Here is an 11,916-nt window from a genome sequence, read left to right as displayed (position 1 = left end):
CAAGGCCCCAAAGCGGGAGGGGGGTGGAGTGGGCGTAGGGGAGGGGCTGGGGACCCCCAAGGGCTCTGACTCCTGTGTAAACAGGCGCGGGGGCGGAGCTAACCCTGCAAGGGTGGAGTAAGGGTTTGGGGAGGACTGACTGTCCTGGGCTGAGACCCAAGAGACCCCGTGGCTGAGTCGCTAACCCCTCCCAGTCCAACCCCGAAAAAGAGGTCGCGATCTGCTCAGAAAGGCTGAGTGGCAGTGCCCCGTTGCAGAAGTCTCCTGAACTGCTGGCTCCTGGGCCGACTCTCATGTCTAGGTGGGGTTATCATCCTATCCTAGGCTTTCACAAGATTCACATCTGAGACACGCCCTCCTTGTGATCTTCAAAGGAAGGCTTGCTGGAGTGGAATAGTTGGTGTGGCTGTGGGGAGAAAGTTGTGTTAGGCAGCTAGATTGAGTTTCTCCACAAGTCCTCATTCTCGTACCCCTGCTCCCAGGATCAAGCCTACCCCATCCCCCCTTCAGCCCAGTTCCAGACTTGCCGTTTTTCGGGGGCTGGGCGCCAGGCCAGTTGAAAACAATGTCCAATGGAACTGGAGCTGCCAACGGCAACACCAGCACAAACTGCTCTCCCCAAGACCCCCAAATTGCCCTCCCCCCTGCCTGGGAACTACCCTCACCACCCACAGCCCCCCTCCCCAAGAAGCATCAATGCCGCTTTCATCCCCACTTGGCAGGTCTGTTGGAAAGAAGGAGAAGCCAAGAGGGAGGAGGAGACCTGGGTAGGCTCAAACGCAGCCTTCAAAAAAACACCCTAGACCTAAAGGTTTCCTATATCCCCCGAATGGCGCCTCGAGTTTTTATCTGTTCTTTTCTCCTGCTCCCTTCATAAGAATTGCCCTAGAAACTGGCACAGAAACCTAGCAATCCAGCTTTCTGCCTAGCCCCTGTGTGCAGGTTTCATGCTCTCCTGGACAAGAGAAAGAGCACAGCTACAGATGGGTAAGACAGGAAAGGACTCGACAGCCCGTGTGTCGGACTCAGCCCTTCAGCCTGAGGACTTCTTTCACGTGTCTAACGTAGCTGTACTTGGAGAGGGGGAGGAGGGATAGCCTGGAAGGTTCCAGCATCTAAATTCGTCTCTGGGTCAGAATGACTCAGGGGGAACCTGATAAGGGGCAGACACAGGGGCTTGGGGAGGGCAGAAGGTGGAAAGTTTCCACTGAGATTGGCTATTTGCTGGACCTAGGGGTCTCTGATTACACAAAGAAGGCTGGTTCTGTTCTGCCCCAGAGTTCTTTACTGTCAGGGCAGGTTCAAGACAGACATGAATGCAAGTGTCCCATATGGGCACGATCTGACCTCCCTTCTCTGGGCCAAAAGCAGCTTCAAACTATGCCTTCAGCTACCTGACAATTTCCAGCACTCGTAGCATGAGAACCACCAGATAGATGACATTCAGAAAAGTGCTGTGTTTCAGTCAGCTTGTGATCCAGTGATTGAGCAAGCACATAAATACAGAAAAAGCTAGGGGAACTAGAAATAAGACCAATGTATAGAGAACAAGTCTTAGAGCAGGCCCCCACCGGGTCTCCATGGAAGAGAAGGATTTTCATTTCCGCAGGATGATTTTGGTAAGCTGTGATGACGAAAGAACAAATTAGAAATTAAGAAATACTTAAAATAATGTTTGAAGTACTCTGACAGTCAAATATGCACTAGCAAAGCATATTATTTAGTGTTCACACTTAATTTTTCAGGGCCCCTGGCCATACTTCTGGAACCTGCACCCCAGGAGGCTGGAGCCCACAGGCTAAAAGCCGTGTTTCTATAATCCAGAAGAATGAGGTTTTGTTTTGTTGCTAGGGTGGACCATGCACATGAGAAGTGGGATATTTGAGTGGGAGAAAAGGGCGTTTTATTCAGGCAGAGAGCAGAAGAGAAAGTATAGGCAGAAATGCAAGAGCGAACCTGAAGAGTTTCAGAGCAGGTAGTACGTGTAATCCCAGTGCTCCATTGATGTCCTTAGCCATACAGATGTGGAAACTGAAGCCCAGAAATGTTCATGACTTGCCCATGGACACCAGCTGAAAGACACTTAGGACTTGAATCCAGACTCATTCCCCTCCAGGGACTATCTCTTCCCAACAGGTAGCCTCTTGAGTGTATAACTATTATGCCACGAGGGCCCTGACTAAAAGCAGTGTTAGTGACAGGCAGAAGACACTTGGTGAGTTAGGCTGGGGCCAAGTTGTGTCCTTGAAGGCTAAGCAAAAAGATTTGGCAGTAAGAACCACAGGTTATACGCTTTCAAAAGGATATTTTATTTTCATTTCTGTGTCAGCGTGTGAGTGTATATGTGGAGATGCAATGGCCATGAAGGCATCGGGGCTCACTGGAGCTGGAATCACGGGTGTTCTTTGCTGCCTGGTATGGGTGCTAGGAATTACACCCAGTTCCTCTGCAAGAGCCTTGTATGTTCTTAACCACTGAACCATCTCTCCAGTCCTGAGTCGAGTCATAGCATAGTCATTCTGTGAGACAGGGTATCAGGTATTCTCACACTAACCACAAATCTAAGACTGGCCTTGAACTCATCCCCTGACTTGGCCTCCAGAGTTCTGTGATTACAGACGCGTCACGGGTCATAATCTGCTCTTGAACAGGAATAGCGGATAAAAAATCCTGTTTGGAGAACATTACACTAATGGAAAGGGGTAATAGAGCTAGTTTGGGGAGTAGAAAGGAGCAAAGCATTGAATTTGGAAAGGGGTCATTCAAAAGCCTCAGAGAAGAGGCCCACATAATTCTCAGAATGTGAAGTAAAAAAGATTTGGACCTGGAGAGAGAGCTTAGTGGTCACAAGGCCTACCTGCTCTTCTAGAGGACCTACGGGTCCTGGGGGGTTGATCCCCAGCACCTACATGGCAGCTCTTGACTGTCTGTAACCTTAGGTACAAGGGATCTGATGCCTTCCTGATACCCTCTTCTGGCCTCCATGGGCACGGCCCACACATAGTACAGAGACATACATGTTGGTGGTACAACTGTACACATAAGATGAATTTGAAAAAGTCTTGAATAGGGATGCAAGACTAGGATGGAAAGGAATGAGTTTATTATTTGTTTGTTTGTTTACTTATAGGCTAGGCTGGCTTTGAACTCAGAGATTAGCCTACCTCAACTTCCTAAATGCTGGGATTAAAGGTGTGTGTCACCACTGCTGCCGCCGCCGCCACCCACCCTGCTCCCAACAGTAATGAATTTATAAGATTACAAACTGTTTATGGGAATTATAGGAAACGATAGGAATTTATGGGAAAATAGAGCCTGATTATCTAAGACAAGAAAGTGACCAATCTCTGCAATGGGATCCCGGAATCTCATCTCTTATAGAGCGCTTGTCCAGAAAGAAACCACGAAAGCACATTTGGAGGTGCTCAGAAGCTCCTCTGGGGTTTTGAGAGCTTGAGGCCTCCTCCACATTCCACACGACTTTTATACAGATTGCTTCTACTTCAGGTCCTCAGCTTTTCCCTTCCTGAGCCAACAGTAGATGTGCTTTAAAATCCCTGCTGGGGTTGTTTTTCTGCACTCAGGGGGATTCTGCATTCTGGTCAGTACTCTTGGGAGATCAGCCAGGAGGGCAGTGTTAACTCCAGCCGGCCTGTTCGCCTCAGTCCCAGATGCTTCAGTGTTTGGGGCTCCCCAAAATGTACATGCTAAAATCTTGCCTCCCAACATGATGGTATTGAGAAGTGGGACTTGGGGGGCTCATGACAAGGTTTCAGGAATTAGATCCTTTACAGGCCAAGGGAGTTCTACCACCTGAAGACATAGTGAGGCCAGAACCCATAAGGTTAGTAAACTGGGCTGATGTGATTAGGGGCATTTGGTCATCTGAAAACGCTGGCATCCATGATTCCACAGTCATTACACAGCTTGACGTTCTTGTTCATTCTGATGCCATGGCTGGACAACTGATGTCATGTAACACTATGACATCACAGTGTCCTTTTCTGCTGTCTCCCTGTTACCACACCTTCTCCCCCGTCGTCTGGTTCCCATAATAGCTGCACACACTTGAACACAAGATCACAGACACCATCGGGGCACCCAGGTATGCGAGAGTGGGAGGGAGGGAGGATTGCCCATGCACAGGAGTGCCGGGGAGGCAAGGCTCCTGCTGTAACCACAGCAGAGGGTGGAGAGGTGAGGAGGCTGGAGAACAACAGGGATGGAGACAATTATTCCTGGTCCCTCACTCCCCAGTCCCCCTACTGTCTGCCCCCACCAGCACCTGTAGTCAACCATGGCCTCAGAAGCAGAAAGAACATTTCATCGGTTTGCTGTCTTTGGAGACTCATCCAGCAGTGGTACTGAGATTAACAACAAGAACTTCTCCAAACTCTGTAAAGACTGTGGCATCATGGACGGCAAGGTGGTGACCTCCACAGACGTGGACATTGTGTTCAGCAAAGTAAAGTAAGGAGCCAAAGGTGGGGGTGAAGTGAAAACATAGTTGATCACGGTACGGTTCTTCTTGTCGTGTTTTGGGTTTGTTGTTGTTACTTGAGACAGGGTTTCTCTGTGTAGCCCTGGCTGTCTTGGAATTGACTCTGTAGACCAGACTGGCCTTGAACTCAGAGATCTGCCTGCCTCTGCCCCCTAAGTGCTGGGATTAAAGACGTGCACCACCATGCCCAGCCAGATGGTCTTATGATGGAAGATTTCTAAGGAGTGCCTGGCAGGTGCCAGGCACTGTCCTGGTCCCTGTCCTCAAGATTCATTGTCAGGATAAAGAGGCCATGCCTAAGAACAAGGGAGACGTTGGGAGGCAATGACTTCACATTCCACACTTACTGGGTTTCTGTCTGACTGGCCAGGGCCAAGAATGCCAGAACCATCAACTTCCAACAGTTTCAAGAGGCGATGAAGGAGCTGGGCCAAAAGCGGTTCAAGGGGAAGAGCATAGACGAGGCTTTGGAGGGCATTTATAAACTCATGGAAGGCAAGGACCCTGCTACCACTGGTGTCACTGTGAGTGATGGTCTCCGTTTTGTGTCTGTCCTTCCTCCCTCCGTTTCTCCCTCCCTCCCTCCCTCCTTTCTTGTCTGTCCGTCTGTGTTTTTATAGCAGGACCGTACTGCTAGCTTAGACTAGCCTGGAACTGGCCGTGTGACCCAGGCTAGTTTTGAACTAAGGTCTTCATACTTAGCTTCCCTAGTGCTAGGGTTCCAGGTGTGTGCTGCCACAGCTCCCTTAATGGTAGCATTCTTCCTCTTCAGCCCAGAGCCCCAGTTCCCTAGACTCCACTGTTCTGGCCTCGGCTCCCATTCAATGCCCCAAATCCTGTCAGCAGTGTGGCTCAGGATACAGAGTGGAAAGCCTCTACTGGAAGACTTTAGACCATTGTCATCATTCTGGGAGTGGGAGAACTGTGGCGTGGAAAGACAGACTTGCTCCGGCTCCTACTGGCGCTCCCAGCTGCACCCTTAGCCATGGCATAGCTATTTCACTACTGATGTTCAGACTCACTCTCAAGTCTCATGTCTGGTCTAGACACCTCAGCATTCTGTGACCTTGGAGGCACATTAGCATTGGAGGAACTTGGTGCCTGCTCCCCCAGGTCTGTTCCTACATATTTTAATCTCAGACCTTCCGCCTCTCACCCCTCTTCTTCCTAAATTATTTCCTCTGTACAAATAGTGCTTTCAGCTCTGCACACTGGGGACAGGGCTTGGGACTGAAGCCCTCTGGCAGTAGCCTGATCAGAATGACTCCTCTGGACACAGAGAAATCTGCTGACCTTTCCAGCGGCAGAATCCTCCTGTCTCGTGAGTAGATAGCTCTGTCAGAGCTCCTGCCCACAGCTGTGTCTGGGCCTCAGAAAGCAGCACCGTGCCAGAGGCAGGACGCGCACTCCAGCCTGTGCTTGAAGGTTCTAAGACCATGTGGGGAAGGGCTGCAATACACAGGGAGAGGAAGAGGGCTCAGACTCCCCCTCCTTCCCCTGTTGCAGAAAGCAACAACCGTGGGTGGAGTAGACCGACTGACGGACACCAGTAAGTACACGGGCACCCACAAGGAGCGCTTTGACGAGAGTGGCAAGGGTAAGGGCATCGAGGGACGGGAAGAGACCACAGACAACTCGGGCTATGTGAGTGGCTACAAGGGGGCTGGCACCTATGACCAAAAAAACAAGTAGAGAGGAGCCGTCTTCGCCCGCTAGTTTCCTGACCCCGTGTTTCTAACACCAGGAAATAATAAACTTTGTGTGTGCAGCAGCTAGTGAGTTCTATATCTTGAGTATGAGGACCAGATTGGTCCATAGACAGAGAAGCGGGAAAGAGAATGCCCACGAAGCCAGGGGTTTCAAACAACCCTCTTCCCTACTAAGCTCCATGCATACCAACCATAATGAAGTAGTCTCCTTGGCAACCGCTCTTGAGAACAGGACTAGGGAATACATTTGGAGATGAGTTACATCAGATGCAGAAGAAGAAAAAAATTCGCTTACTGTGATTACACATCAATGGCCCCCATTCCTTCTACCTCCCCAAAGGGAGTCATAAGTCTTAGTTTGATATACCATGTCCCAGATAATCACTGGGAGCCTTTAATGTGCCTCCCAACCTGCTCATCTGTTAGAATCCAGGTTTTGTTGGGAGATAGATAAAAACCAGGAAGGGAAGCCTAACACTGTTATAAATCACAAATCTCTTTCTCTCTGTTTGCTTGTTTGTTTGGTCTAGTTTTGGGGACAGGATCTCACTTGTGAAGCCCGAGCTGGCTTGGATGCCTGGAACTCTAGATCAGGCTGACCTTGAATTCACAGCATGAAGGGCTTCACTTGCCCCCAACTCCATCGTCCTTCCGACAGAACAGTTGTGAAGGGTGGCCAGAGGTGGTGACACCAAAAGCAGGGAGGGAATTGAATCACAATGGACTTGAATGTGTTTTTTTTTTTAACATTTTATTTGGAAATTATTACAGCTTCACAAGAAGGCAATGCAGAAAGGAGCTCATGAGCCTTGTGCCCAATTTCTCCCAGTGGTTTTTCCACAGCTGGAAACTGGGTCTGCCTCTTCATCTGCCACCTGAGTGGCACAGACCCCAGAGTCTGGGAAATGTTGGGTAGAGATGAGGGCAGGGAAAGGGGACCCAGAGACTTTGGGAAGAACAGAAAAGATAACTTGAAAAGACTGGTGGACCAAGGTGAAAGAAGGTGGGATGCAGAGGCTGGGACAAGGTAGGCAGCATGGCTACCAGTGGGCCAGTGGTCGGAAGACAACACTGGGCTCCCTGGTGGGAGGAGGTGGGGAAGGGAAGATCACAGAGAGAGAGGGCTGGGAGCGGAGTGAGACAGTGAGCCTAGGGGTCATCCGGAGGCTTCCAGGAGCGGCAGGAATTATAAGGGAAGTGGGGGAGGCTGACACTAGAAACAGGAATGAAGAGAAATACTGGGACGGGGTGCCTGTTGCTATGGCATGAGTTGGGGCCTGGGCCTCCGTCCAGAAGTCGGGATCTGGCCCAGTAGACGGACAAGCTCTGCCAGCTGGACACCGGCAGCTTCTTGGGTGGGTTTTACTGCCGCTGGGCGAGGGAGGTTCATAGTGGGGGTGATGAGAAGGTGCAAAGAGCCTGGAGGAGGGCTGGGCTCTGCCTCAGAAGCGGGGAACAGGCTTTGGGGTGGCATGTACAGGCCCGTCGGAGGTGGAACTGCTTGGCATGCCTAGTAGAGGCCAATGATGCCTATCGGTTCAGCATTTTGCTTGCTGGAGCAGAGCAAGTACAGCCTCTGGTTGGTCAGGGTGCTGTTGTAGCTGCAGCTGGTTGGCGGCTGTTTGGAACCCAGGGTGCAGATGGTGATGGGGAAGGAGTTCTGAGTGAGCGTGCAGTACTCATTGAAATTCTCGCAGAAGTTCTCGCTGTTTCTGCAGAACTTTTGGATGCCTTCCCAGGGGGCATGGACCACGTAGTGGATCTTAGGGCAATACCAGTCCTGCATTCTGCCCCTCACATAGGCCATGAGCCCGTTACAGTACCCATGGAAACCCTTCGGGTAGTTAATCCTGGGGTAGTCAACATGTAAGGTGCGGAAGTTCTTGATGGCGATCTCCATCTTGATGCCTGTCACCAGAGTTGGCCGTAGGACAAGCTGGAGGCAAAGGAGCCAGACCCCGTCTAGCGCCATGCCTTCTGCTGGCAGAGTTACGATAATGAGAGGCACGTTAGGCCCGAAGAGACTGTCCACTCTTCCCAGAGCCTCCAGTATTCTCCAGTTTCCCCTTTGGGCCTCCCTTATCCTCGAAGAACTGCTCAGTAACTTACAGATCCTGTAAGACGAGGAAATTGCTCAAGGCCCCCACTCCTCCGTCTCCAGCCAGCCGTTCTCCCCTGTAGTGCACCACTGAGTCTGTCTCACCCAGTCCTTGGGCTGCTGCGCAGAGTGAGAAAAGCTTCTGAATGCTCCTTGTTTCCTGGCACTCCTTACGGTAAATACAGGAGTGGAGAGCGGGCAGCCTGCTTGTCTCTGATAGCGCTGCAGGCAGAAACTGAAGTCGGAGGAGTGGGAGGCAGGGGTGCATCCTGCCTGCGGCCACTTACAGTCTAAAGGTGGGATGAGACTGAAAAAGTTTCTGGATATCGTCTGGAAGGAGGGACTGTCCCCTGGGTTTGAGAAGCCCTGTGCTAAGGGCATTATATGAGTAGGAGGAAAGACACACTGCTGTCTGATCTCATTTTTGGTGTCTTCAGAACACTTAGCTCCAACCTCCTGGCCAGAAACCCCTAAATCCCTGGGCCTTCTTTGATGCTTGCTCTGGCCCACTGGTCCTGCTTTGATGCTTGCTCTGGCCCACTGGCCCTGCTTTCAGAAAAGTAGGAAGGAAAGAACCATCTTGTTGCTGAAGAATGAAGTGTTTACCTTTGATCAAGGCATCACCAACGTCTCATCCCACTTACAAGCACTGGGGGCCATGGGCATGGGCACCTCCCACCGAAATGACCAAGAACAAAGAGTTTTTGCAAGTGCCAACACCCTGCACCTGTGACCCGAGGCCTCTGAAGCCTCAGGTTGGCTCTGAGAGTACGGCTAGGGACTTGACAGAATGTGAACCACTGGGCCAGGTCAGACTCTTAGTATTGGCTGCTTCGTGGTAGCTTGTCCTGTGGAGGAAAGGGGTTGTTATCTATCAGGTGTCTGGATCTTCTTCAGAGTCAAGAAGCTAGCTCCAAGGACCTGCTAGCTCTAGCCCTGCCTCCTACAGACCTCACAGCCTCTTCTCCCTGCAGGTCTTCTGCACATTTGCACACTCGGGGGCTTCATTTGGTGATGGGGTCTCACTAGATTGGTTATCCTCCTGTCTCAGCCCCTTGAGTGCTGGAAACACAGGCATGTATCACCCACACTGCTCCCTGGGCTTGCTCTCAGGAGAAACTCTTCACCTTCAGCAGTAGCTGAAGGGAGTCAGAAAGACCGGGTACTCTGGGGTTCCCTGTGGAACTCAGGAGAAGGAGGAGTTTGTCCCAGAGAGCGACAGCTTGGTGTCTCTCTGTGGTCCTTCATTTTCAGCCTCTTCTGGATTTGCTCTTCCCAGCTGCACAAACAAGATTCCAAAATTAAATCTGTTCTCCTCAAACATAGTTCTCTGTGTCTGTCTTTATTTCCCTGCTGCTATGCTCAAACATAGTTCTCTGTGTCTGCCTTTATTTCCCTGCTGCTATGGTAAGAAACTGACAAGAGCTGCTTCAGGGAACAGGGTTTATTCTGGTTCACTTATCAAGGAGAGCCCTTCGGGGTGGGGAAGTCAAGGCAGCTGGTCACATAGAATCCTGTCAGGAAGCAGATATAAATGAACACTGGCTGCTGCCTAACGCCCTTCTTCATTCATACAGCCCAGGACCCCAAGAAACAGTGCTGCCCACAGGGACTGGGTTTTCCACCGCAATTAATGCAATCAGGATCATGCCCCAAAGATGTGCACAGAATCCCATCTCCCAGGTGATGCCAGAATCTGTCGAGTTGACCTTATATTCTTCCTCAGTCTTCAGTGATAGGCTCCTCTCTCGCCCTCACCATCAACCGCAAGGCATGATGGTAAAATCAAGACTCACGTCTGGCTCCATAGTTTATAAGGCATATACCATCGCTTGAGTTTACCAAGCTTGTAAGAATAGGACCTTTTACCTCATGGTGTATTAGAACTCATCACGATGTCAATCATGAGCTTTTGCCTAGTGCCTGGCTTGTGACTACTCAGCAATGCACACGGACCCATAAGCCGTGTAGCCCTCGGGAGCTTTACTTAAAACTCCCCCAATCTGTCCCTCCCGAGCCTCCTTTCCCAGCTCAGTCCCTCCTTTTACATGGACACCATTCTCTGATTCCACGAAGTGTCTCAACTGCCTTTAATTCGACATCTAAAAAAGAAATTCCTTCCCACGGGGCTGGAGAGACTGCTCAGCGGGCAAGAGGACCCGAGTCAGTTCTCAGCACCCCCACGGTGGCTCACAACCACCACAACTCCAGTTCCAGGGCATCTGCTACACTCTTCTGGCCTCGGGGTCTGATGCAACGCCTTTGGCCTCATCACCAGGGATACAGGTGATGTACATATATTTGTCCAAACAAAATACTTGTATACATTAAAAATAAAACCTTAAAATGTCCTGTTTTGTTTAACCCTTCACATCAGTTTCCTGTTTCTTACACTATATAATCCAGTCAGCTTCTCATAGGACACAGACTGTCAGGATCTTGCTCTTGTGCATGTCTGTGTGTGTGCATACATCCCTGCCAGCTTCCCGTCTTGTACTGCGTCCCACACCTGTGCCCATGCTGTCTCCTTTACTCAGAATGTTGCCGATCTTCCATATCGAGTTCATATGAGGACAGACTTGGGGTCTCACCACAGAATTCTCAGCTTAGAAGATCTCCCCTGAGGGTTATGCACAATTCAGACAAGTAAGGGTCAGGCCCACAGAGGCACGTGGCTGTCCTTGAGGCTGCAGGACAGTGCCTAAGCCTGGCCATAGCTGTGTTTTGAGGACCTCAACAGCGTCTACGGTCCCGGTTTTGGCCTTGCTGCCGCCCCCAGCCTCCCTCCAGGCTGCAGTTGGAGCTGTTTATCAATCTTTTCATCCTCATCGCCACTTGCTAGTTCCTCCACCTACCATCACTTGCCCTGCACATAGGATTCCAAACGCTGACAGCACAATTATAGCAGAAGGGGTCCACGTGTGGACAACTGCATCCAAATAAAGCCTGGGGTCCACTCACTGGCTCTGGACTCATCTTTCGTGAGGTGAGACACCTCCCTTAGTTCAGAAGGCTGTGAGAATAATGTGTTATAATAAATATGAAATGTCTTTTAATTATTAAACAGTGTGCAGATAGGTAACTGGAAACACGTCTCCTAGGTTCTACGTCAATTCAGAGCCTCATTTATTCCCTAATGGCAAATACAGATCCCTGCACCCCCCAACCCAGAGTCCCCTCGAAACCAAGCCTCTGGGACTCATCTCCACAAAGACTCCAGTGATCACTATGACAGAATTTTTAAAAAATGGTTTAATTTATTCCTTGGCTATTTTGTATATGTATTTACATGGATTCTTACCCCCATGCCCTCCTCCAACTGCTCCAAGACCACCTTTGCCTTCTCCCATCTTAGTGTCCTTTAAAAATAATCCAATTAGTGCTGCTCACGCCTGGGTGCAGGGGTATCTGGACCACGGGCACCCTACCAGGGAATAGCTACAAGAAGACTGACTGCCCCCCAGCAACCAACTGCTGAAGGTTCCTCAGTACTGGGTGGGGCTTCGCAAGCCCCTTCTCCTTCACGCTGGAAGCGTGGCTGCCTTGAGCAGCCATGGCTGTTGTGGAGCTGCAGCCCTGTCTGACTGCTGGGATAGTATCTCCTATAG

General features: G+C 50.5%; 2 protein-coding genes across 3 annotated transcripts; one reads left to right on the top strand and one right to left on the bottom strand.

Moving 5' to 3' along the window:
- The first annotated feature begins 3,811 nt into the window (after window positions 1-3,811).
- On the top strand, window positions 3,812-6,270 carry Tppp2 (tubulin polymerization promoting protein family member 2). 2 transcript variants are annotated; one of them, XM_013355098.2, is made up of 5 exons: window positions 3,812-3,844; window positions 4,059-4,105; window positions 4,283-4,470; window positions 4,872-5,025; window positions 6,008-6,270. In XM_013355098.2, the coding sequence occupies exons 3-5, from the start codon at window positions 4,298-4,300 to the stop codon at window positions 6,191-6,193; spliced, it is 513 nt and encodes a 170-aa protein (XP_013210552.1). In that variant the 5' UTR covers window positions 3,812-3,844; window positions 4,059-4,105; window positions 4,283-4,297; the 3' UTR covers window positions 6,194-6,270. The 2 variants fall into 2 exon arrangements, with proteins under 2 accessions (XP_013210552.1, XP_013210551.1); XM_013355097.2 differs by lacking the exon at window positions 3,812-3,844 and having other exon boundaries at window positions 3,958-4,105.
- Window positions 6,271-7,592: 1,322 nt separating this feature from the next.
- Window positions 7,593-9,305, bottom strand: Rnase13 (ribonuclease A family member 13 (inactive)). The gene has a single exon (XM_026777952.1). It carries the CDS (start codon window positions 8,180-8,182, stop codon window positions 7,721-7,723), a length of 462 nt encoding a protein of 153 aa, XP_026633753.1. The 5' UTR covers window positions 8,183-9,305; the 3' UTR covers window positions 7,593-7,720.
- Between the last annotated feature and the right edge of the window lie 2,611 nt (window positions 9,306-11,916).

This window comes from Microtus ochrogaster, unplaced genomic scaffold (genome assembly GCF_000317375.1).
Source record: "Microtus ochrogaster isolate Prairie Vole_2 unplaced genomic scaffold, MicOch1.0 UNK91, whole genome shotgun sequence".
NCBI classification, from domain to species: Eukaryota; Metazoa; Chordata; class Mammalia; order Rodentia; family Cricetidae; genus Microtus; species Microtus ochrogaster.
Note: the sequence above shows the minus strand (reverse complement) of the source record. Positions and strands in the feature narration are given on the sequence as shown.

Excerpts from the sequence above, each read along its gene's own strand:
- Rnase13 (XM_026777952.1), bottom strand. The coding sequence starts at position 8,182 with ATGGCGCTAGACGGGGTCTGGCTCCTTTGCCTCCAGCTTGTCCTACGG.
- Tppp2 (XM_013355098.2), top strand. The coding sequence starts at position 4,298 with ATGGCCTCAGAAGCAGAAAGAACATTTCATCGGTTTGCTGTCTTTGGA. Across the intron at positions 4,471-4,871 it reads ATTGTGTTCAGCAAAGTAAA|GGCCAAGAATGCCAGAACCA; the intron begins GTAAGGAGCCAA and ends CTGACTGGCCAG. Across the intron at positions 5,026-6,007 it reads CTGCTACCACTGGTGTCACT|AAAGCAACAACCGTGGGTGG; the intron begins GTGAGTGATGGT and ends CCCCTGTTGCAG.